The 22990-nt window shown below is 37.0% G+C and overlaps 1 protein-coding gene across 1 annotated transcript in view; it reads right to left on the bottom strand.

Annotated features, from left to right (window-relative positions):
- Positions 1–18065, bottom strand: part of LOC136833185 (protein 60A-like) — a 113110-nt gene extending 95045 nt beyond the window's left edge. Inside the window, 1 exon segment of the mRNA XM_067094949.1 lies at positions 17490–18065. Coding sequence (XP_066951050.1) covers positions 17490–17966 — 477 coding nt within the window. The 5' untranslated portion in view covers positions 17967–18065.
- Between the last annotated feature and the right edge of the window lie 4925 nt (positions 18066–22990).

The raw sequence follows: 22990 nt of genomic DNA, 5'->3' as shown, positions 1-22990 counted from the left end.
TTAGACTTGTTTCATGCTTAATTAAGGCTGCCTCAACGCTTACGCTTTTTCTAACTAAAGAGCCATGCCATCGATGACCATAGTCGTTGCAACGCCAGATAACATAAAACACCTTAGGATCGCAGTACTATTAATTTTTGGGGGTCATAATATACGTAATTATACTTAGAGTAACATTTAACATACACCGGAAAAATCTTGTTTTCAAAGTTACCAACAGCTGTACAGCTATAATAACCTTTGAACGAAGGCGTGAACTTTACAAAAATGCAAAGGCCATTGCGTCGATGTATGTAAGATTGTGTCCACAGTTTCTTGGTTGCTAGATGGGACACATTTCCTCCTAAATTAAAAAAAAAAAAAAAAAAAAAAAAAGGACGTAAATTATTTTCTCTCAGTTTGGTCTCCACCGTCGAGAGAGAGAGAGAGAGAGAGAGAGAGAGAGAGAGAGAGAGAGAGGAGAGAGAGAGAGACTTACTTTGAATGCTGGCCTGCGAAGCTGATGCCAATTAACAAGAGCTTTTCTGTAATGAGGATGAATCTCGGGCTACGGCTGGAAAAAGGAAACCAGTTTCCATAGCCTTCTTCTCGTCCTTTTATGTAATAATACTTGTATACATGTCTGTACAGAGGCATGTGTGTCTGTGTGCGTGTATGCGTATTCAGATTACATGGTTACTTTTAAGAAAAAAGATGTCAGTCCATTAGTTGTTAATTTCATCCTGAAATTTCACTGTCATTAATCACAATTAGTATATAGTTATAACCTGTGACTGAGAATCCAGTTCATTAGTTTTCACGTAATTCCCAAAATCGACAGACACACAGACAATCGAAACCTGAAGCATAACCTGTTTTCGAGTAATAATAAGATTTCTCTCACATAGTCTTTTATCTTTGGCGACTTCACAAATGTTGTACAACATTCGAACACGACCTCAGGTGAATTTCCGAGATTGGCTGTGGCACACGATCTGCCTCAGGTCTTTGTTTCAGATTTTGGTTCTGTCTGACCCTGGCCTCTCTTATGTTCCAGGTATTGAATTTAACCTTTTGCAGATCCACTGTCCGTTTTCAGTGTTGCAAGAACAACATGCCATGGAGGTTTGTAAACTGGTCGTCACACATTTGAAATTATTTGAAACGTATAATATAGAAATATATAAAAATTCATCTTTGTAAGCTTTCCTTCACGCAGTTAAAGATAAAAATATATATGAAATATATGAGAGTAGCATACTTGAAAACTATGAGTCTTAAAAGCCCACGAGGGCACAATTAAACCTGTTGCAAACAGTTTTTATACCAAAAGGATTATCCTTATAATGACCAAGATTAAGTTATTATGTCCCTATGAATGATACAGAATAACCAAGCTTGGAGTATGCAGATGTGTTCTAATTATCTCCATTCCTCGTGCAGTGAATTCTTGGAAAAGAATTCTGCGAATAATATAACTGAATTCGACAGCGAAGATATGACTGCGCAATGGTCTCTTTTAATTATTGGCCTTTGTAAGTGGGATTCGGACATTCACCAGAGTAAATAAATGGTCATTGAGATAATTCATATCCTCTTAGTTTTAATTACTCTCTCTCTCTCTCTCTCTCTCTCTCTCTTTAGCGATTGGCTCTTCCACTCGATGTTGTTTTAAATTTGCGCGGACGCAGGTATGAAGATATTAATTCTCTCTCTCTCTCTCTCTCTCTCTCTCTCTCTCTCTCTCTCTCTCTCTCTCTCTTGTTGCTTCAATTGTTTGTTTCCTCGATATGAGGTTTGAAATTTACAAGCAAGATGTAGTTATGAAGATTTTTATTCTTCTCTCTCTCTCTCTCTCTCTCTCTCTCTCTCTCTCTCTCTCTCTCTCTCTCTCTCTCTCTCTCTGTATGAGTATGTGGCTGTAACGATTTGTATTTCCATTGAATGACGTTTGATATGTACATGCTGAACGCAGTTATGGAGATATTTTTTTGTCCTCTCAGTCACCATGTATTGTACGTGACAGCAGTGTTTTGCAGATGGGGTAAATGGATTACATTCTATGTCAAACGGCAGTTTATAGGATGAGAAAAAATGATAAACATTGCAAATGGATAAATGGAAATAAAAAGAGACAATTAAAGGGGCAAATAAAGATATAAGTAAGAGTCAGAGATTTGCTGAAGAACGCTGAAATTTAAAATTATGACACAGCAGAAACAGGAGGAATAAAAATAAAAAACTAAAAGAAAGGGTTGCAGAAATAATTGATGGCAATTGGATGGGTGGCTTTTGTGGTGGGGCCGGGGTTCGGGATTGAGTTGCTCAGAAATTGAAGCTTTCTACATTACTGAGATCTAATTAAGCCTTGATAATGTACAGAATATACAGCAGGTCAAGAACAGTAATGGATATGTAATCTGTCATTAAATTAAATAAACACGTGTATCATATACTTTCTTTCTCTACAGAGAGAGAGAGAGAGAGAGAGAGAGAGAGAGAGAGAGAGAGAGAGAGAGAGAGAGAGAGAGAGAGAGATATGACGGGTAATGTGCGAATAATAAGATATATATGACAAATAACTAAACACAAGTTATACTTTCTTACTTTCTCTTTCTTTCCCTTTTACTGCTGTTTGTGTGTGTATATATATATATATATATATATATATATAATTATATACAGTATATGTATAAATATGAATATATATATGTATGTATATTTATATATATTTATATATATATATATATATATATATATATATATATATATATATATATATATATATACATATATGTATATATTTTATATATGTGTTCCTGCTCTCTCATGTTACTATTCCTGTCTGCCATGGTACATTAACCTTCAAAATTTTCGTAACCTCATACGTCTTCCCATCCTTCCACGTCGCATATCCGCAGAATATGTCTAAACCCTTAAAATCTTCTCCTTACGCTCTGGCTCGTAAAAACAGAGAGAGAGAGAGAGAGAGAGAGAGAGAGAGAGAGAGAGAGAGAGAGAGAGAGAGAGAGAGAGAGAGAGAGAGACTTTTGGGGCTTCAGCACGAGAACATTAAAGTGGCAATAAAGGCGTCTCTCTTGAGTCTACGAAGATGCAGGATGGAAAAGTTGCGAATAAAGCGAAATGAAAGGAAATGAAAAAGAACAAACAAGAAACCAACATAAGGAAGAAATGCTGACATTCAAATCTAAAAGATTTCTCCTTTGTTTCATTGAGCTTATTCTCGGATTTTAAAATACGAGACTCCATGAAAATCTTTGCAGAGATAAAAAAGAAATTTTCTGACTTTTATTTATGGATCGCCTGCAATCAGATCTGGTATTAAAATTCATTTCTCTCAAACTGTCTTTAATAGTTAGGGCTGTTAATTGTATCACACCTGGAATTTTCCTATCCCATTCAATTCACTTGATTTAATGAATCGGGATTGTTGATGCGCTCCCCCATAATGACGTGCCTTTTTTAAGATGTTTCCTAATGGATAATTATTTTTGCTGTCGATTTTTTCCCTTTTAAAAGATGGACTCACTTATAGGTTTGTCTCTTTAATGAATCGACATTTCAGCCAGAGTTGTACACAGATGTCTCTATGTTCCTTAGATTCTTCGAAGGCTGTTAACGGAGTGGCACGCGAGTGTTTCCATTCCGTAGGTGCCTCCTGTACTCTCTCTCTCTCTCTCTCTCTCTCTCTCTCTCTCTCTCTCTCTCTCTCTCTCTCTCTCTCTCTCTCTCTCTCTCCATTTGCAATATCCCACTTCTCCTCCCGTCTTCCTCATGCAAATGAAGCAAGAAGGGTCATGCACATATGCGCCAGCATCGTGCATTGGTTTCAAATATCGAATTACAGCTAGCATTGTATCCTGATTGGGGGTTCAAGCCGTGGCATTCAAGGTAGGAACTCACTGGAACGCCAGAGAGAGAGAGAGAGAGAGAGAGAGAGAGAGAGAGAGAGAGAGCTGAGTAGCAAGTTACACGTACGTACTAGGAAATCTATTTAGTGAAAGACTAGTATATATGTGCACTCAAACACACACACATTCATATCTGTCTTCACCTGCTCACGAACTGTAACTTAAGAAACTCTCACACACACACACACACACACACACACACACACACACACACACACACACACATATATATATATATATATATATATATATATATATATATATATATATATATATATATATATAATTTCCTAACTCTCTAGAGAGTAGACATACAAGAGGTCCATGGACAATGGCAGCGGAAGGTCAAGACTAAACTCATAAATTCTCTCTCGTCTTTCTGTGCCGACTTATTTAACAGGTCGCAGCCTCTGGCTATCCCAACTCCCTTGGAATGAGCAAGTTTTTATGGCTGTTTGTTTTCCCTTCTTCCGATACTGTCGGGGTTTTCACCCATATATGAACGTCAATGACTACAAAAAAATGAACGGACAAGGGTAGATGATTTGGTCTTCTTCAGCGAAGCGTGTGATAGAGACCTCTGAAGAAATGGGATTTGGTATTGAAAGAATAATAATAATAATAATAATAATAATAATAATAATAATAATAATAATAATAATAATAAACACTTTGCAAGTGCAAATGTCACACACAATGGTGGCACAATATGTTAAATTTCGTTCCACTTGGCGATCACTGGACTGTTCAGAAACGATTAGCTTACTGAAAACCCTCCCGCTCTCTCTCTCTCTCTCTCTCTCTCTTGCCAAAACAAAAACGTACTCTACACTTGTTTGTGATGGGGATTTTTACGGCCACAATCCGTGTTAATGAATCGTAAGGCACCAGGTTTCCGAAGGATCAATTAAGCCACCCTCTGAGCAAAGGTTTTTCACGGCTGGCCGATCTTTACGGGGCCGTCCCTCCCCCAGTCCACCACCTGGTCTGAGGAGACTCTATGGGGGAATACCTTCCGACAATTATGCGGTCTTGATTTATTTGCGACTGTATGTGGTGGCTGAGAAGACCTGTGTTTTTCTAACGAGGATATGGATGAGTTGTTTCTGATGGGAAGCGCGCGCACACAGACGTTATATATATATATATATATATATATATATATATATATATATATATATATATATATATATATATATATATATATATATATATATATATAATATATATATAGATACACACACATATATATATATATATATATATATATATATATATATATATATATATATATATATATATATATGTGTGTGTGTGTGTGTGTGTGTGTGTGTGTGTGTATTTACATATATATACTGTGCATATATATATATATATATATATGTATATATATGATGTATATTTGAATTATATTTTATATATCGAAATTACTGGGGATTACAAATAGTGATTGAACATGAACATTGTGCTGCGCGTGTGTAAGAGAGAGAGAGAGAGAGAGAGAGAGAGAGAGAGAGAGAGAGAGCATTATAAAATGTTTTTCTGAGGGAAGGGGAACGCCCATAAATAAGGGGGCAATAGAGAAAATGTAAGAAGTCAAATTAAATATTGATTAAAATTGATAAAAAGTTTTATGGTAATTTAAATTCCCCTGTCCCTTCCCTTATTTTCTTATTTACTTATTCTTCATATTTTTATGACGCTCCCTACCACAAATGATAATTCCAAGTGTGCATCAACTGGTGCAACCTCTCGCCATTGAAGCCTAATATTGGCGATATTATCACCTCTCGATAAAGGGATTTCTTGTACTCTTCGATACCTTAACTGCTTCCCTGGACATTCCTTAGGTCCAGAGTACTAATGGAGGCGAGATGACTCTAGTTCTTACACAGCGGAATTATCTTTATTCTCTTGCGCTTATTTATTACTGCACGTTTACCTGGCAATGCTCCAAACGTCAAAATTATGTTATGTTTGGTCTTTGTGACGCCAGTTTATGTTTTGAAATCAGTCAGTCAATAAGTCCTGTGGGTAATTCCTCTAAATTAAGATGCATTTACGATTCACTGGGTTCTATCACTTCTTCAGAGTTAGACCCCACACTTTTTCTTCCAACCCCCCACCCCAACCTTCCTCAGCCCTTTATACCGTTACCTTCAGGCCTAGGTAAGGGTACCAGGTCTCTCATCTCGTTGGCCTCTACCCTGTACAAAAAATATAGCACCCAAAGACCAGAAATGATGACCCTGTCATTTGAGAAATTCTCAGTTTTAGGTCAGGGCCATGGGGACTTTGGAGGTTTAAACTATGGCCTCCTCTCCCTAACCCCCGAGGGCACAGTATGTTACCTTAATGTTTTAATTACTAGCGGGAAATGAGGTTAAGGTTATGCAGTTCGACTGTAATCCTAATTGTATTTACCAGTAAACAACAACGCCGTATCTGAACGACATCCGTAATTATTTTATACCCCACCTCACTCTGAATTTGTCCAGGAAGTTCAAAACTCAAAGTCAGCGATGAAATGAGGAAAACGTGACCGGGCGTATGCTCGTATCATTAAATTCGTCTTTGTACAGTATTTTCCTGTACAGGGAGAATTAATTTTTACCATATTTTTCCTTTTAGAAATTATTAGTTGAGTCTGGAGATAAAGCAAGAATTTGGTAACTTCATGGTCAGACAACAAGGCTAAAAGTACAAATGTACCATAGAAAGGTAACTTTAAAAATTAGGGGGGGGGACTGTGTGTACGAATCTCCATGTCCATCGTTCGCCATTCCCATACCATTTTGTACTTGCATCAGTCTTGTTAACAGTTTTGAATTTATTTAATCTTTTGCTTTTAAATTGTCACCAGCCTCCGCAGCTTTTCATCACAAGCAAAATAACGATATACTACAGTTTACGCCTGCTTCTGCACAACAGTGATGAAGACTCACGTTTTAAAGTAGGCCTGTATATATTTTAAGCTAAAATTATGTTTTTCTTCCGTTCTGAATAATTTTCTCATATAAATAAGCTTTGGAACAGAATGAAGGTATGGCAACAACATAAAGCATCTGTGGAATGTTTAGAATTAGAATAATTACGAATTTTCATTATTTTGACATCGTTTTTGTCAATTTTTTTTTAAAAGGCGTTTTAAATGTGCATTGATAATTAGCTTCAGTATTGAACCTTATTTTAAACAGACGTTTCGATTCAATCCTTAGCCTTGTTCACCTTACCCTTTTCGCTCCCCTTCACATCATCAAGTTTATCCCACCACATTCTTGATCATCCATCGCTATTTTTGCGTAGAGTAACCGCAATTATTTCCCTTCTGTTTTCCTCCCGCCCCTTCTAATGAATTCCAATCAAGTAAACGCTTTTTTTCCTTTTCCTTTTCACAAATTTCTTTCCTATCATAATGTTCTCCCCTTCCGCATTCCCTCTCGCCATAGATCTTGCTCTTTTTTCCCTCCTCAAACATTTTCCTTCAAAACTTCCCTATTTATGATACTTCCACGTTGGAGGAGTTTGCTTTCCCCGCGTTTTCCACCTGGCTGGAAATGGATTGCACCATTTTGGCCAGATTTTTATCCGCTTATTCAATTACGGATTGCCCTATTTCGTCCAGTCTTTTTTTTTCCCTCATTATTTATCTATTATTCTCTTCGCCTATTTAGTCGGTTTTTACATATTTATTATTCTGTCATCCTCCTGTGTCATATTTCCAAGACCCTTGGCGCCCTGCTATAACGCTTGTTATGTTTCTGTTTTATTGATGTATGGTCACATTTCTTTTACACATCTTTTCATTAAAAGGCATTTGCAGTTGTTTTACGGCAGTGAGTGCCGTTTCCGGACACACCTTTTAACACGTCATGTGAATGATTCACCACAAGAATATATGTAGACATATTTCTATGTATATATGTATAGATATAAATATATATATATATATATATATATATATATATATATAATATATATATATATATATATATATATATATATATATATATATATATATATATATATATGTGTGTGTGTGTGTGTGTGTGTGTGTGTGTGTGTGTAACTAAATCACGAAAACATGGAACGTGATGATTATATAAATAAAGACAAAATCCACGGAGGAAAGAGAAACAATTGAGACCGCAAAGGCCTTTCAACTTCTTGTCTTTACTAGCACTTGCAGTACTCCATTGTTTCTCTTTCCTTTTGTGGATTTTGTCTTTATTTATATATATATATATATATATATATATATAAAGATAAAATCCATACTAGGTCCTTTACTTAGCAGTCTGCTAAGTAAAGGACCCTAACGTCGAAAAAACCTCGCAGCACTCCAGTGTTTCCGTTTCCTTCGTGGATTTTATTAATATATATTCATCACGTTCCATATTTTCGTGATTTAGATTTAGTTATATATATATATATTATATATATATATATATATATATATATATATATATGTGTGTGTGTGTGTGTGTGTGTGTGTGAGTATATTTACTGCTGTGTTGGGGGAAATGCAATATACCAGAGCACTTACAGAAATGGGACTGTATGTGCTTTATTGTGCATGTCTTGACATATGCTCGTTTGCATCAACAAGTTGGAACCTTAAAACAACTCTTACATACATACGCATTATATATTTTATTAAAAGAAAAGTGACAACGTTAAAATGCTCAAAGATTCATAAATATCTCGAGTATGACTTTCGATTTAGAGGGCAAAACGCATAGTTACTGAAGATCATCTATCTGTTTTATTACTCTATTAGATACCATCTGGTATATATATATATATATATATATATATAATATAAATATATAGTTGTCGAACCTTAAGGGTTCAAGTAATGTCACTACTATAATCATATTGAGAATATCTTTTTTAATATATATATATATATATATATATATATATATATATATATATATATATATATATATATATGCATAGTTGTCGAACCTTAAGGGTTCAAGTACTATCACTACTATTATTATATTGAGAATATCTTTTTTTATTATGATTCCTTCAAAATCTGAGTAATGAGATCGATAGTAACAAGAAGATGAATACCTTTGTAAGCTCCAACAGTATTTAAAAGTTCCAAATTTTAATGAAATGAGACATATTGAATAAAAAAAAAAAAACTTTTCGTAACGCAAAACATTTACAAACAAAGTGTGATAGTTGTCAATGGAAATTTAAGAAAGTGGGCAGGCTAAGTATACCCACATAGCAGTAAATAAAATTTTGAGAACGTATCGTAAGATGTAAAGGAAGGGAAATAAAATAAAACAAATGTTATGAAAACATTTTTGTGTTTTTTGTTTGAGCAGTCCGTGATATTGAGGACGCAGGAATTAGAGCGGCAATAAAGTCATAAATTATAGCAATAAAAGCCATACATTGTGTGTATTATGCGTTAATGACATTTCAGGTCAATCTGTAATTGAAGACCTACAAATGAATATCGAGCCCTTTCTCCCTAATCTCTCTCGGCCCGTGTTTTCTCTCTCTCTCTCTCTCTCTACTATCTTTCTCTTTTCCTCCCTCTTCTATTGTTTCGTTCTTCTACAATCTCTCTCTTTTCTTCTCCTCTTCTGTTCTCTTCTCTTTCTCTCATCTATCTTTTCTCCTTCACGCTTACCCGAATCTCTCTCTCTCTCTCTCTCTCTCGTCTACCACCCTTCTCTTTTCTTTCCTCTTCTATTCTCTTTCGTTCTTCTACAATTTCTCTCTTTTCTTTTCATCATCTGTTCTTTCCTCTCTTGCTCTCATAAATCTTCTTTTCTCCTTCACGCTTACCTAAACCTCTCTCTCTCTCTCTCTCTCTCTCTCTCTCTCTTTCTCTCTCTCGTCTACCACCTTTCTCATTTCTTTCCTCTTCTATTCTCTTTCGTTCTTCTGCAATTTCTTTCTTTTCTTTTCATCATCTGCTCTCTCCTCTCTTGCTCTCATAAATCTTCTTTTCTCCCTCACGCTTACCTGCACCTCTCTCTCTCTCTCAATCGTTCCGCTGCGGTAAATAGCTGCAATTATGCGAGGGCCATAAAAGGTGAACACTTCGAATTCCCTTTGTGTAATCCGTTTTACCTTTATAAGGGAAAACTCTCCTTACCACATGTGCCGTTCATGAGGCGATCTCTCGGCGCGTAAGTAATTCGAGCCATACTGTTAGCGTGCATTCAAGAGGTTTGTTTCCAATTCCTGTTTCGACATCGTACGTAGTCGTGAAGTTGAGCTACGTCATAAAAAAACCGTCGGGAATTGTAACCCATGTTTTCGTGTGTTAGTGTGTATGTTATGTTTAGAGACTGTATATATATATATATATATATATATATATATATATATATATATATATATATATATATATATATATATATATATATATATATATATATATATATATATATATATATATATTGTATATATATATGTATATACTGTATTATATATGTATATACATTATATATATATATCTGTATATATATATATATATATATATATCTATATATGTATATACACTATATAATCATATATATATTTATTAATATATATATATATATATATATATATATATATATATCAGCTAAGTAATTGTAACATTTATATAGTGTAGATACCATTACTACCGTAAGAGCGTGCTTCACATGTTTATATGTCGTATGTGGTCAAAAACCTTCAGTTGTTTTTACATACCTTTTGTAGTTAAACGTAATATCCAAGAAAAATACATATCTCTTCTGAAGAGCATCACAGCTGAAAACAGTAGCGAGACCGGTATACCGGTTATTGATTATTTCTCTAAATATAGCTCCTGCAATACACTGGGTTCCAGTTTCACAACATAAAACAATGTACACTGTAATGACCTGTAACGATTCCCGGAGATCCACCTCACGGCATTGAGGGCTTAATCCAAATCTGCTGGCGATAGATGTATAGTCTTGTTGTGGCCTGCAATTCTCCTTCGTCGGCAAATTACTTTGAAGGTCAAAAGCGTTCTAAAAATAATTTAACAGGTTCTGCTTAGACTAAGACCTGCCTGAGAATCAGCACATAAGAGGTGAGCCATAAGGTACGACGAGGTTGAAAGAAATTGTAAGGCTTCTCGGTAGAATGTCCACCACTCCCTTTCGACTCCAGTCTCTAGGATGCGCGATTGGCCTCTCTCTCTCTCTCTCTCTCTCTCTCTCTCTCTCTCTCTCTCTCTCTCTCTCTCTCTCTCTCCAGGTGGGCCTTGTTAATTCATCATTGCTTCTTCGTTCTGGATGAGCAGTCAGTACTAATCTGTTCTACTCAGTAAATTGAAAGGCATAAAAAAATACGATCGTGTTAAGAAAAAAAGAATAAAGCATAAATCATGAAAGGATTACGAAACTAGATAATCCCTGAGAAGGAGATGAATAGATACACGCAACATCGAGAAACCCACAGATGGAAATAGAAAGGAATCAACTGAGGAAGAGTAATTGAGGAAAAGGAAGATTGCAAGGGTAACTAAAGGCAGGAGAGGAAAAAGTGGATGACAGGTTAATCAAGCTGAGGGTTTGGTGAGGGAGAAGAGAGGTGTGAGAGCAGTAGAAGAGAGGACACCGAACAAATGAACACAGTAAAGAAACCTAAGAAGAGAGAGAGAGAGAGAGAGAGAGAGAGAGAGAGAGAGAGAGAGAGAGAGAGAGAGAGAGAAATTTACTAATTATGTTCTAATGAAAAAATTGATTTCTATGAAAACTAAAAAGAAGGAGGAAAAAATAGAGGCTGGGCATAAATGGTCATCTGCTATAAACAGTTCTGGGCTCGCAATGTAAGCAGCGAAGTGTATTAAAGGATAATTATGCGGTGCAGTGACTCATCAAAGTAAGCCAATCCCTCAAGAAAGTCTTGTAAAACCTTCTCCCGGGAAAGGTCTGTATCTAGGAAGAGTTAAGATTAAAAATGAAAAGATAAAGTCGTGTTTTTGACGGATGGTAAAAGAAAAAAAAAATAGAAAACGAATTGAATCTCATATCTTTCACTGTCACTCAGAAGTTACAAGGGATGGCGAAAGAACCTGGAAGCAATCAGTCCTAAGTGACAAGATAATGAATATTTAATCCAATACAAACGCGTCGAATCTAGAGTGAGCTAGGTAATTTTTTTTATTGTGAGTATCTGACGAGAAAAAAAAAAGGTGATTCACGTTCGTATTGGATATTGGTATTTGGCATAATAAGAGACCGAGACGAAATGTATTTGTGTAATGGGAAAGGACAGAAAAGCTGCATAGGCATTGTAGAAGCCCTTGCGAGGATTAGCTTCGAGAAGAGAAGAGAGAAAGAGAGAGAAAAAAAATTAATGCGCGCGACACTGGCCGTAAATAAGAGTAACCGTGAATATGTCATAGCTACGAACGCATGCCGGCACACGTTTAAAGCAAATCGATAAAGACGCAGCAAGTTTAAAACGCCAGCAAGCTTGAACAATAGCGTCAGTGATAGTGGCTGTCAAAAACCGGATAAGAGTTCAATGATATGTACAGACGCGTAGAGAGAGAGAGAGAGAGAAGACAACAGAGGGGAGAATAATATGCGGTCAGTAATAACGCAGCATCGAAAAGCTCGCTTTGAGAGTGATTGAGGAAACCTTTTAGAAAGAAGCTCCTTAACATTGGGAAGCCAGAAGTAGACGAAGATAATGAGGAAAAGGAGACGCGATGATCATGTGAACTTATTGTTACTCAATCGTCGTCTACAGTTTGAAAGGAGGGAGGAAGATGACAGTAAGAACGGGAAGCTCAGTTGTTAAGGTATAAGCTGAAGTATGTGGAGCGTTCACAGATACACGAGCGAGTGCGCGCTCACATGCACTTACCCAAACGTGCGCAAAGCCCCATGCGTACGTACATACACACACACACATAATGCGTGTGCATATATATATATATAAATATATATATATATATATATATATATATATATATATATATATATATATATATATATATATATATGTATGTATGTATAGATAGGTAGATAAACATACACGTCATATATATACAGTGCATATATATATATATATATATATATATATATATATATATATATATATATATATATATATATAAATTTATATTGTATTAATATATGCGTGAGAGAGAGAGAGAGAGAGAGAGAGGGTTTCACTGGAGTGCGTTTATCAGGAATCGGAAGCAGAATAAGGGGGTAACATTTCCCCACCTAGTTTGAGATGTGTCACATCCAATATGAAGGCCAAAAGCAAGGTTCATGCACGTGCTTGAAGTTTAAAATATCTCTATGTGCATTTGATTTCAAGTTCTGTTTCCTGTTACGAACTGGGGTTTAGGAACAGTTGGTTACAAATATCGCATTAGTTTTTCAGTAGACGAAAATTGACACATCTCTGTATAGACAGACTTGTGGCTGCCTTACAGGCACTATAAACTGTAAGGAAATCTGCTTATTTTACTACAACTACTCTTACAGTAGTATGAGTTATACTAGTAGCAGTCTGTCAGTACCTACTAATATCACCTAGAATTGCTTTTATATAAACCTGCCCTTCGGTTACTATGAGATGATTGAAGTCTTGTAGGTGCCATACATGTCCATGAAGCCTTAAACTCATACAACTTTGTACAAGATTACGACATTACCTTCACGTGAGAGAGAGAGAGAGAGAGAGAGAGAGAGAGAGAGAGAGAGAGAGAGAGAGAGAGAGAGAGAGAACCAAGGTCATAGTTCGCATTATAAAACCTATTCATTTGTTTTTTTTATGGCTTTTACCCTTTACAAAATGTTATGATTGGTCAGTAGATTGACACGTAACTCTGGCTGCTAGGCCCATGGCAGCATAATGAATGTATGTGATGAATAATCTTTTTTCTCATCGTATCGATGGGTAACTGGTCTATATATTTTTTCGTGGGTATATTAATGAATATTTTTACTGTCTTGATGATAAACATCGGCTTATAATCCGGGTAAGAACCCCAAGAAAAGATAACTTATTTTATACCTATCAGTCATTCAGTTGAGGAATAAAAACCGAACAAGTCATTAAAAAGAATTCAGATAGAAACGGCACAACACTGCAGAAACACTTCGGGTTTGTTTGTGCCTGTGTTAGCGGAATCGCAAGATGAATGAACGACGTCATCGAAACTCGGAAAAAAAAAAGGTGAAAAACACGCACGGAACGTAGTCACGAGAAATGGTCTGCAAATAGCTCATTTCACCGGGACCTTCCCAACTGTGTGTGATTCAGCTCGTGTGAATCATGAGTGAACCATTGCGTCATTCATCACTCATTGACTTGTCAAGAGTAGGTGGGAAAGGTGGGAGCATTGTTGGCACTTACGGGATAGGGGATGTCCTCATGAGTATGCCCTACGTGTGTGTGTGTGTTTTGTGTGTGTAAGTGTGTGAAATGTGTTCATGTGACACACGAACCAGGGCACTGACACGTAACGTTGTGCATGTAAGTGCGTGAGTGTATGTGCGAGTTAACGTTCATGTGCTTGTGAAATAGAATATATCTAAGGAACATACATACTCGTACAACAGATGCATACAATACATACATACTGTATATTCATACATACATACATACATACATGTATTTCTACACCTGTTCATGAAAATCAAGTAGCATTTAAATGATGCTCATTTAAGGTAATTTATGAACGTGGAATGACTTTGATGGAGATATATCAAAACTGGATTTGGTCTGGTAAATAATTGCTTCGCCTCGTGAACGAAACAGTAGAGGATCGCCAGAGTTGCCAAGCGTAAAGCGGCGATACTTTCATTTGTAGCCTTATTTATTTTTACATTTACATTCTTTCATATATTTGAATGTTTTTAATTGAGTTTTTTAAATTTATTGACTGAGAGAACTAATATCGGTGGATTATTGAGTGATCTTAATTAAATGATAGTAATAGAGTAAGTATTACAAGTATAGAGACATGTAAACACTTTGGATTTCTTTAAACACTACATGGTCTTTAAACACCACACGTTCATAATCGTTGATACAAAAGAACATTATCGTAATTTTTCGGTCCTCTCGGAAAATCGTTTGTTGAAATGCTGTGAATAATGACCAGAAATATCTCTAACGGAACTGGCAAATGAAAACGGAAATGAAAATAGAATAAAAGCTTCGGACAATCTAATTTTGAAATTTACATAAAACACGATTCTGATACTCATTTTTCTTTTCTTTTTTTTTAATAGAGGAAAATTAGCGCCTGCTTTCTCTGGTCACATTAGGTCTCTAATGGAAGATAGTGCTTAATGGTGTTGTGACAGAGAATCGTCGTCTATACATTGTGTTTTGGGGTGTATATTCTAGCTAAAAAGAAATACAACGTTTCTCGGGAAATTAGTGGCCTGAAAATCAATGAGAAAGTCGTCTCACTTACCGGGGGGAAATCGATAGTGAAATACGGGTAGCTGTACCGTAGAGTTTTACCGGTTTTCTTCCTCCCCTTTTTTTTATGTTCGTGTTCATTGTTCCGGTTAATCATGAAAGACCCAACTGTTAAGCGGAGGCGCGCTCGGTAATTGGTTAACCCTCTACGTCTCCGCCAGTCAGCGATCAGTTCCGATACCTAAGAACCTACGTTCGGTCGACGGCGGAACTATTTTTACGGTAAGGATCCCAAGGCCGTGTTACAAAAACCATGCAGTGCAAAGCTCCGTGCGCAGATTGACGGAATCACATTAGAATGGCGCATGCGCCAGCGTCCTGTTTACTACGACTACTGTTATTATAATTATTACTCGTTTTTTTTTCATGCATGAATCAGGTAGCTCATTTGATTGTTTTTTTCAGTGCCACACAAGATCATTTATTCGATAAGGTCATTAGTTAAACTAACGTTTCCTAATATTTCGTGACGGTACCGTGCCTTGACGCTTGCCTGTTTTATAATGGTTATTAGCGGGATTGGTTATTCTCTCCCGACGCAAAACACATAAAAAAACCCGACATGTTCTATGTAAATAGTTGCTTTACTTTCACGGTAAAACATCTTTTTCCCAATAAGTTACTTTGTTACTATTATGATGATGCCCTTTTGTGTGTGCACTCATTAGTTATAGCATTCTTTTTCATTTGGAGGCTTCGACAAACTGTAGGCATCCACTACGGCAAATTATAAATACTTTTTGTCCAGATATGGCAACTTTTCAAAACTATCACTCCCTCTGTATGTTTACGGGCGATGGCGCCATATACAGTATATATAAATATTTATATATAATATATATATATATATATATATATATATATATATATATATATATATATATATCTCGTGCCGCATATACTATTCATAATTCCGTTGGGAGATACTGATAGGTTTTTAGAATGCTTAAGAATGGCAGCACAAGAGAGAGAGAGAGAGAGAGAGAGAGAGAGAGAGAGAGAGAGCTCATAAGGATTTATGATTAGAACCGAGGGGGAGAGCAGCAAGGTACATCGTTATCTCGACAGTGGTAGCTTAAGAGAGCAGCCCCATATATCCTCCGTACTTATGGCGATAGAATCGTGATATGCCGTAAACGACAGTCAAAAGATTTCGAAAACTGGTTCCTCGCTCCCTAAGCGTGTCCTGAAATCCCTGGCCCTGAAGGGCCCGGAAAAGTCTTTATCACTACTGCCGCGAATTTAGTTAAGGCCCATATGGACGCGCTAGGCAGTAGCTAGCTATGATGTAACAAACCCACCCACCCCTCCCCCCCTCCTCCCCTATCTAAGCTTCCTTCATTTTCTTGTGCTCATGTTTTTCTGCCCCATTCCTTCTTGCGACCCTTTCTCTTAATCCTGTGACCAGGTAATCCCGGGGCGCCTTGTTAAAAATCCTTTTCCTCAACATCTCCTTTCTAATGGTGTCCTTTTTGCTTCGCCTCAGTCCGGACATCTTTATTGTCTCCGTCAGGAGCCGCCTAGCATGAGGCGTCCATATATTGCCCAGATGAGACACCAAATGGACCTAAAGTGCCCAAATGATATACGTGGCCCTCCCGGTTCCGTTTAATGGACTTTTGTTTTCTTTCTTTCTTTCTTCTTCTTCTTCTTCTTCTTCTTAGCCTCGTTATTTATAGGCACTCCCCGGGAGTGGGTCATAATCCAGACACCGTGTTTATAGTATTCGGTCAGATCCCTACATCTTCCGGCGGGGGTTCTCTCTCTCTCTCTCTCTCTCTCTCTCTCTCTCTCTCTCTCTCTCTCTCTCTCTCTCTTTTTCCTTACGTCTGGTAAATTTGCCCTTCACTTTTTGTTATCCGTTCATTCGTAAAATCGGAAGAAAAATCCAGTTCCGGCAAGAGACACTAATGACAAAAGGTAAAATTATCTATTTTAGAACTAGCCGAGGAATTTTAATGAATGCCTTTCAAACGTCACTGGTTTTAGCTGAATTCGTGATGCTACGCTGAATGAAACGACTCTCAAAGATATATATGTCATTGCTGAAACCTGAAGTTTTGACAAATCAGTGAAGAAGAAGAATGATAGAACTGGTGTTGAAATAAAAAAAAAATAATAAAATCTAACCTTGGACTTCTCAGGTACGGTTGTCATCCCCAGACCGTCGAGGATTTTCTGTTTGATCATTTCGAGATCGGCCTCAGACCACTCGTAATCTCGGTCTCCGACATCATCGTCTTCCTCATCCTCCTCCTCGTCATCATCATCCTCCTCCTCCTCATCTCCCACCTCCTCCTCCTCAGCCTCCTGATTCCTGATGGCTCTTCTCTCGGCATCCATCAGCTGTTGTTGTTCCTCCTTGGACTCTTCCACGTCGATACTGTTAACTCCAAAGAGTGGATACTTGGCTCGGGTATTCGTCACCACAACACTGTTATCACTGCTTGTGGAAAGGGTTGATGTTCTGGCACGATCAGTTAGAAGACTGTCGCCGCGTCGCGGCTTCACGACACCACCCGCGGTCGCACGGGCCGAGATCTCCTGCAGCAGACCCAGGAGAAGCAGCAGCAGTACTGCCACTAGGCAAACACTGATCACTTTCATGGTTTTGGGCTTTTTAAATATTACGATTATTGTATCAGATCACGTGTTTTCTCTCCCACTAAACCACCATGGCACGGCGCACACCCTCATGACCGCACGTCCAACAAATGCTGGCAATAACTGACTCGCCAGTTATATACCCCTGTGACTGGCGAGGCCCCGCCCACTTCGCCCGCTGATTGGCGGAGGGACGGCGCAGGCCATGTCAGTCTATCCCTCACGAATCCTGTTGCTGTTATCTTTCCAGTTAAACATCAAATGTCTTTCCACGAAACTGTCCCGGGATAGATATGGTTGGCGAGAGAAGCATGCGCGTGTCTGTCTCTCTATCTTCCTCGTCGTCACTTGTGGCAGACGAGGAAGGAAGGAAGGAAGCGGCTGAGGAGGACAAGCAAAGGTCTCGAGGAAAAAGAGAAAAAGGAAAATACGTGTTCAGGAAGGACGGTAGTAAGCTGAACGTGCCACGAATGCGTGAAGCTTTCACGAACGGGGTAAATACGGCTGGGAGCACGTGTTACGACTACGGCTAACCGATACACGCGCGCACGCATACACATACACACGTCGCTAGTTCCGGCTTGGGGAATGGAAGAGGGATGGGGGTGGGGGAGGGGGGAGCAAGATCCTCTCCCATACGACGTCGAAACAGCGCAAGCGCACTGGCACATCCCCCTTCCTCTCTCTCTCTCTCTCTCTCTCTCTCTCTCTCTCTCTCTCTCTCTCTCTCTCAAACCCCATCTGACTTTGGTACGTATTATCTTGCTGTTATCGCCACGAAGAGAAAAATGTATAAAATCCACTTGTCTTCGGTGGCCATGTGAAAGGTCACCGAAAATGGCCCTTAAGGTTGCCAGGGAAAGGAATGACAAATTAGAAAGTGAAAAACTGTTTCAGTATGATTGTAAAGGTATCTATACAGAAAACAACTCAATTTGCAGTGCTCTTTTTTTATTTGTGTGTGTGTGTGAGAGAGAGAGAGAGAGAGAGAGAGAGAGAGAGAGAGAGAGAGTTGGGTAGGGAAACAGAGATGGGAGGACACATCTATGTATATATATATATATATATATATATATATATATATATATATATATATATATATATATATATATATATATATATATATATATATATATATATATATATACATATACATATGTTTGTGTGCGTGTGTGTTTTTTCTCTGCATTTTCAAGGGGCTTAGATGCCGACGGCGTTTGGTTCTGGTGATCACCCACCCAAGAACTGACCGGACCTAATGTAATGTTGTTCAACTTCTCTAATCAGAGATAGAGACATCACACGTAACGTAGTATTTATAGGTTATGTTTGTGAGACATAAAGGCAATCGCTTTCCTTTTTTATTCAGTAGTCAAAGTCAGATGGAACAACCAACCAGTTATCCGTGTATGGAACACCTGGAGAAAACAGGAGGAGAAGAAGGAAGAGAGAGAAATTAGTGTAGGTTTCTCCAGAAGGCGTGAAGATTATGTGTCAGTCAGATAAAACGGTTCCGAGACAATGCTTTGAATAACAGTTCGCTATCAGTAAATTATTCTTCATGCGTTGGATGTATAGCTGCAACTGAATGTATTCCTTCTAAATGGTTTTGATTTTTTATTTTGCTGTTGTTTTCTGCTCTGCTCTTGGCTAACTGAATGTTACAGAGGAGAAACCAGCGAACCACCAGACATGGATGAAGTCTTGAGAATCAGTGCATCGTGTATGTGCCACATTTATTAGGAATCCTTATAAAACTACCATAGATAACCTACAGCCTCTCATACAGAGCTAGGTACGCACATTTATGAATTATAATAATTGTAAGTTTATATTATTCAACAGTTTTATTCTAATTTATTTTTAGATATGAAAGGAGTAGTCACCGCTCATTTCCATTGTATTCCAACCGATCATTCGAGTACAAAATATCAGTTCGAATCCCACTTCGCTTGCTCACGAGTAAACCTCTTTAACACATTCGCTCTCCTTACTATGACTTCCTGGTTATCAAGACCCTTTCCTTCTATTGTGACAGTTTCTTCCTTTGGTCATATAGTGGTCTTCCTCAATTTTTCCTACGTACGTCCGATTGAGACAAAATTATGGTACAAGTTAATGCTATCGTTTTTTCTGCGTCTTGTCCGCTTCAACAAACCCTGCTCTATCTTTTCATTTATGGCAATTCTTTTGCTTTACGTTCTACATAAATTAGTTTCATAACCTTTGTACAGTGCTTAATCATTGAAGGCAGGTTTGTTTAAGATTACTGATCTTGTCACTCATATATACTCCAGTATTATAAATAAATTGGATGTACAAATAAATTGGCACTTGTAACAACAGTCTGCCATGTTATCTACGAATCTCGAAAGTCATTGCAGATCAAAACTAGATCTTATAAAATGGTTAATTTAGAACAAAATCCAGTACTACCTGCTAAAAGGACTCATTTCGCACAGAATGAATCTGGATTGTCACATTTCAGGGAAACTAAAGTAGTCTATATAACCATGGCCCAGTCCTGGATGCAATGCGTAGTCACCCTTAGCAATGAAAGGAAACGGTACCGATGACATGTCACAGGGGACGTTTGAATTTATCTAGAAAGAACTTAATTTCCAGGCAGGTAAGACCTACATTAAACTCCGCGAGGAATTTTCGTGTGCAGGTTAGTTTTTGTGCTATTTATTAACGTAGACAGGTTAACCTTGCATCCAGGTAGTTCTAGGACCTAGACCTTGTATCAAGGTAGGTTTTCGACCTGTATTTTTTAAGTGAAGGAAGATTTTTATGACCATCAGACCATCAGTGAGAGTTCACCCACATGTCAAGGTTATGTGGTAGGATTAAACAATCATAGGGCCAAAGGCCCCAGCATAGTGTTTGAATGAAAAAAGATGGTAACCCGCCGCTTGAAGAGCTCTGTACAAGTTTGCTTATCAAACAAACAATAGAGGTAGACCGTCTGAAAGGCTGTCCACCAACTTTGTCAGTTCAGAGTATGGAGCGCTTGCACTTAGGAAAAATTCCCACCTGACATTCTCTACTACAAAGACAGACTACCAGACACTACATAATTTACTGCTCCTGTTAGCAGAGGCACAATGGAGTTTTAAGGAAACAGGGCTCAATCATTTTGTTTCGTGGGATCAACCTTGGTCTCTCTTAGAAGAACAAGGTTGCTAGCTGCAGAACCATGGGGACTATATATATATATATATATATATATATATATATATATATATATATATATATATATATATATATGTATCTAATATGTAATATATATATATATATATATATATATATATATAATATATATATCTATATATATATATATGTATATGTATAATATATATATATATATATATATATATATATATATATATATATATATATATATATATATATATATATATATATATATATATATATATATATATATATATATATATATATATGTATATTTACAATATATATATCTACTGTATATATATATATATATATACATATATATATATATATATATATATATATATATATATATATATATATATATATATATATATATATATATATATCTCATAACATGTGAAAAATGAAATACAGGGTGTCGTTCGTGAGCAGTTTTTGTCTTTATTTCTAAGCCATTGGGGAAATGAAGCCAGAAACCGTTGAGTACCTTAACCCAGTTTCTTATTTTTTCACCTCTTTGATAAGTAAATCACGTGTTAATGTGATTATATATATATATATATATATATATATATATTATTATATTATTTATTTATTTATTTATTTATATATGTATGTATGTATATTAATGACAGGATGTTTCTCCTAACTAGGGAAGGTACAAAAAAGAAAAATAAAACTGTCACTACCACTCTCTCCCTTTTAACTGCTAAACCAAGTATGGAACCCTTGTGCCAAAAATATATACACTATGAATCGTTTCATATGCAGTACATTCACAGAAGGTCAGTCAGCAATTAATTGACTGCTACTGCTGTGGTTACCTGAGTCCTTGGGAAACGCCAATAGTAGCTTTAGATACTGGATACTAACGCTTCGTGTTCCAAGGCAGAGGACTGGACGTTGGAAAAAACAGGGCTTTTGCATGGGACAGTATTAATGGAAGATTTAGTTGAATCTTTCGTACAAAAGCTTCCTAACGAAAGTGCAAAAAATCCTTCATTAGAATTTCAGACCAGCAGATCTGACAAATTTAATCAATTAGCCTTAGCGCCTATTCATGGTGCTCTTCTTCTTAGCATTCAGGTAAAGAAATAATGAATTGACTTAATCTTTATAAGTGTAGCATCTTGCATACTCGAGATGCGCTTCTTAGAATTCAGCGTCGACGTACTTACCTGAATTACAGCGCGGGTGAGAATGCTCTTGCTGATACTATTACCTTGATTTTGATTATTCCTGGAAACTGTGAGACAAGAAAGTCGCGTGATAGGAAGACGGTAAGATGAAAACATCTACCTCCGTAAGTTATAATCTGTGCATATGACGATTTCCATTCTTATGCCCGAGTACACCAAGGACAACGTTTAGGGCGAAAAAAGAATGCTGAATTAAGTCCAATTCTGGGAAATTGGAAAAAAAAAATTGGAAGGAAAGAAATGTGATATTCAAAAATGGAAAAGACGAATCTTATTTTCATACTGAATAGAGTGACTCTCTCTCTCTCTCTCTCTCTCTCTCTCTCTCTCTCTCTCTCTCTCTCTCTCTCTCTCTCTCTCTCTCTCTCACAGCGAGATACCTATTATACAGGGTCACATACAGATGAAATTGACTAACCACTTTTCCCCCCTCCCGGCAGGGCAGCGGCTTGGCAAGGAGGGAAATGCGATATGTATATGTGAGGGAGAAGACCGAGAGAGAGAGAGAGAGAGAGAGAAATGTTTGAATTGCTTTCTACATACGTATGTATGTATGTATGTATAAATATATATATGTATGTATATATAGCCTATATGTATATGTATATATATATTATAGTGCGTTTGTGT

The sequence above is a fragment of the Macrobrachium rosenbergii genome, chromosome 51, assembly GCF_040412425.1.
Source record: "Macrobrachium rosenbergii isolate ZJJX-2024 chromosome 51, ASM4041242v1, whole genome shotgun sequence".
In the NCBI taxonomy this organism is placed as follows: domain Eukaryota; kingdom Metazoa; phylum Arthropoda; class Malacostraca; order Decapoda; family Palaemonidae; genus Macrobrachium; species Macrobrachium rosenbergii.
This window is presented reverse-complemented; position numbering and strand designations above follow the sequence as displayed.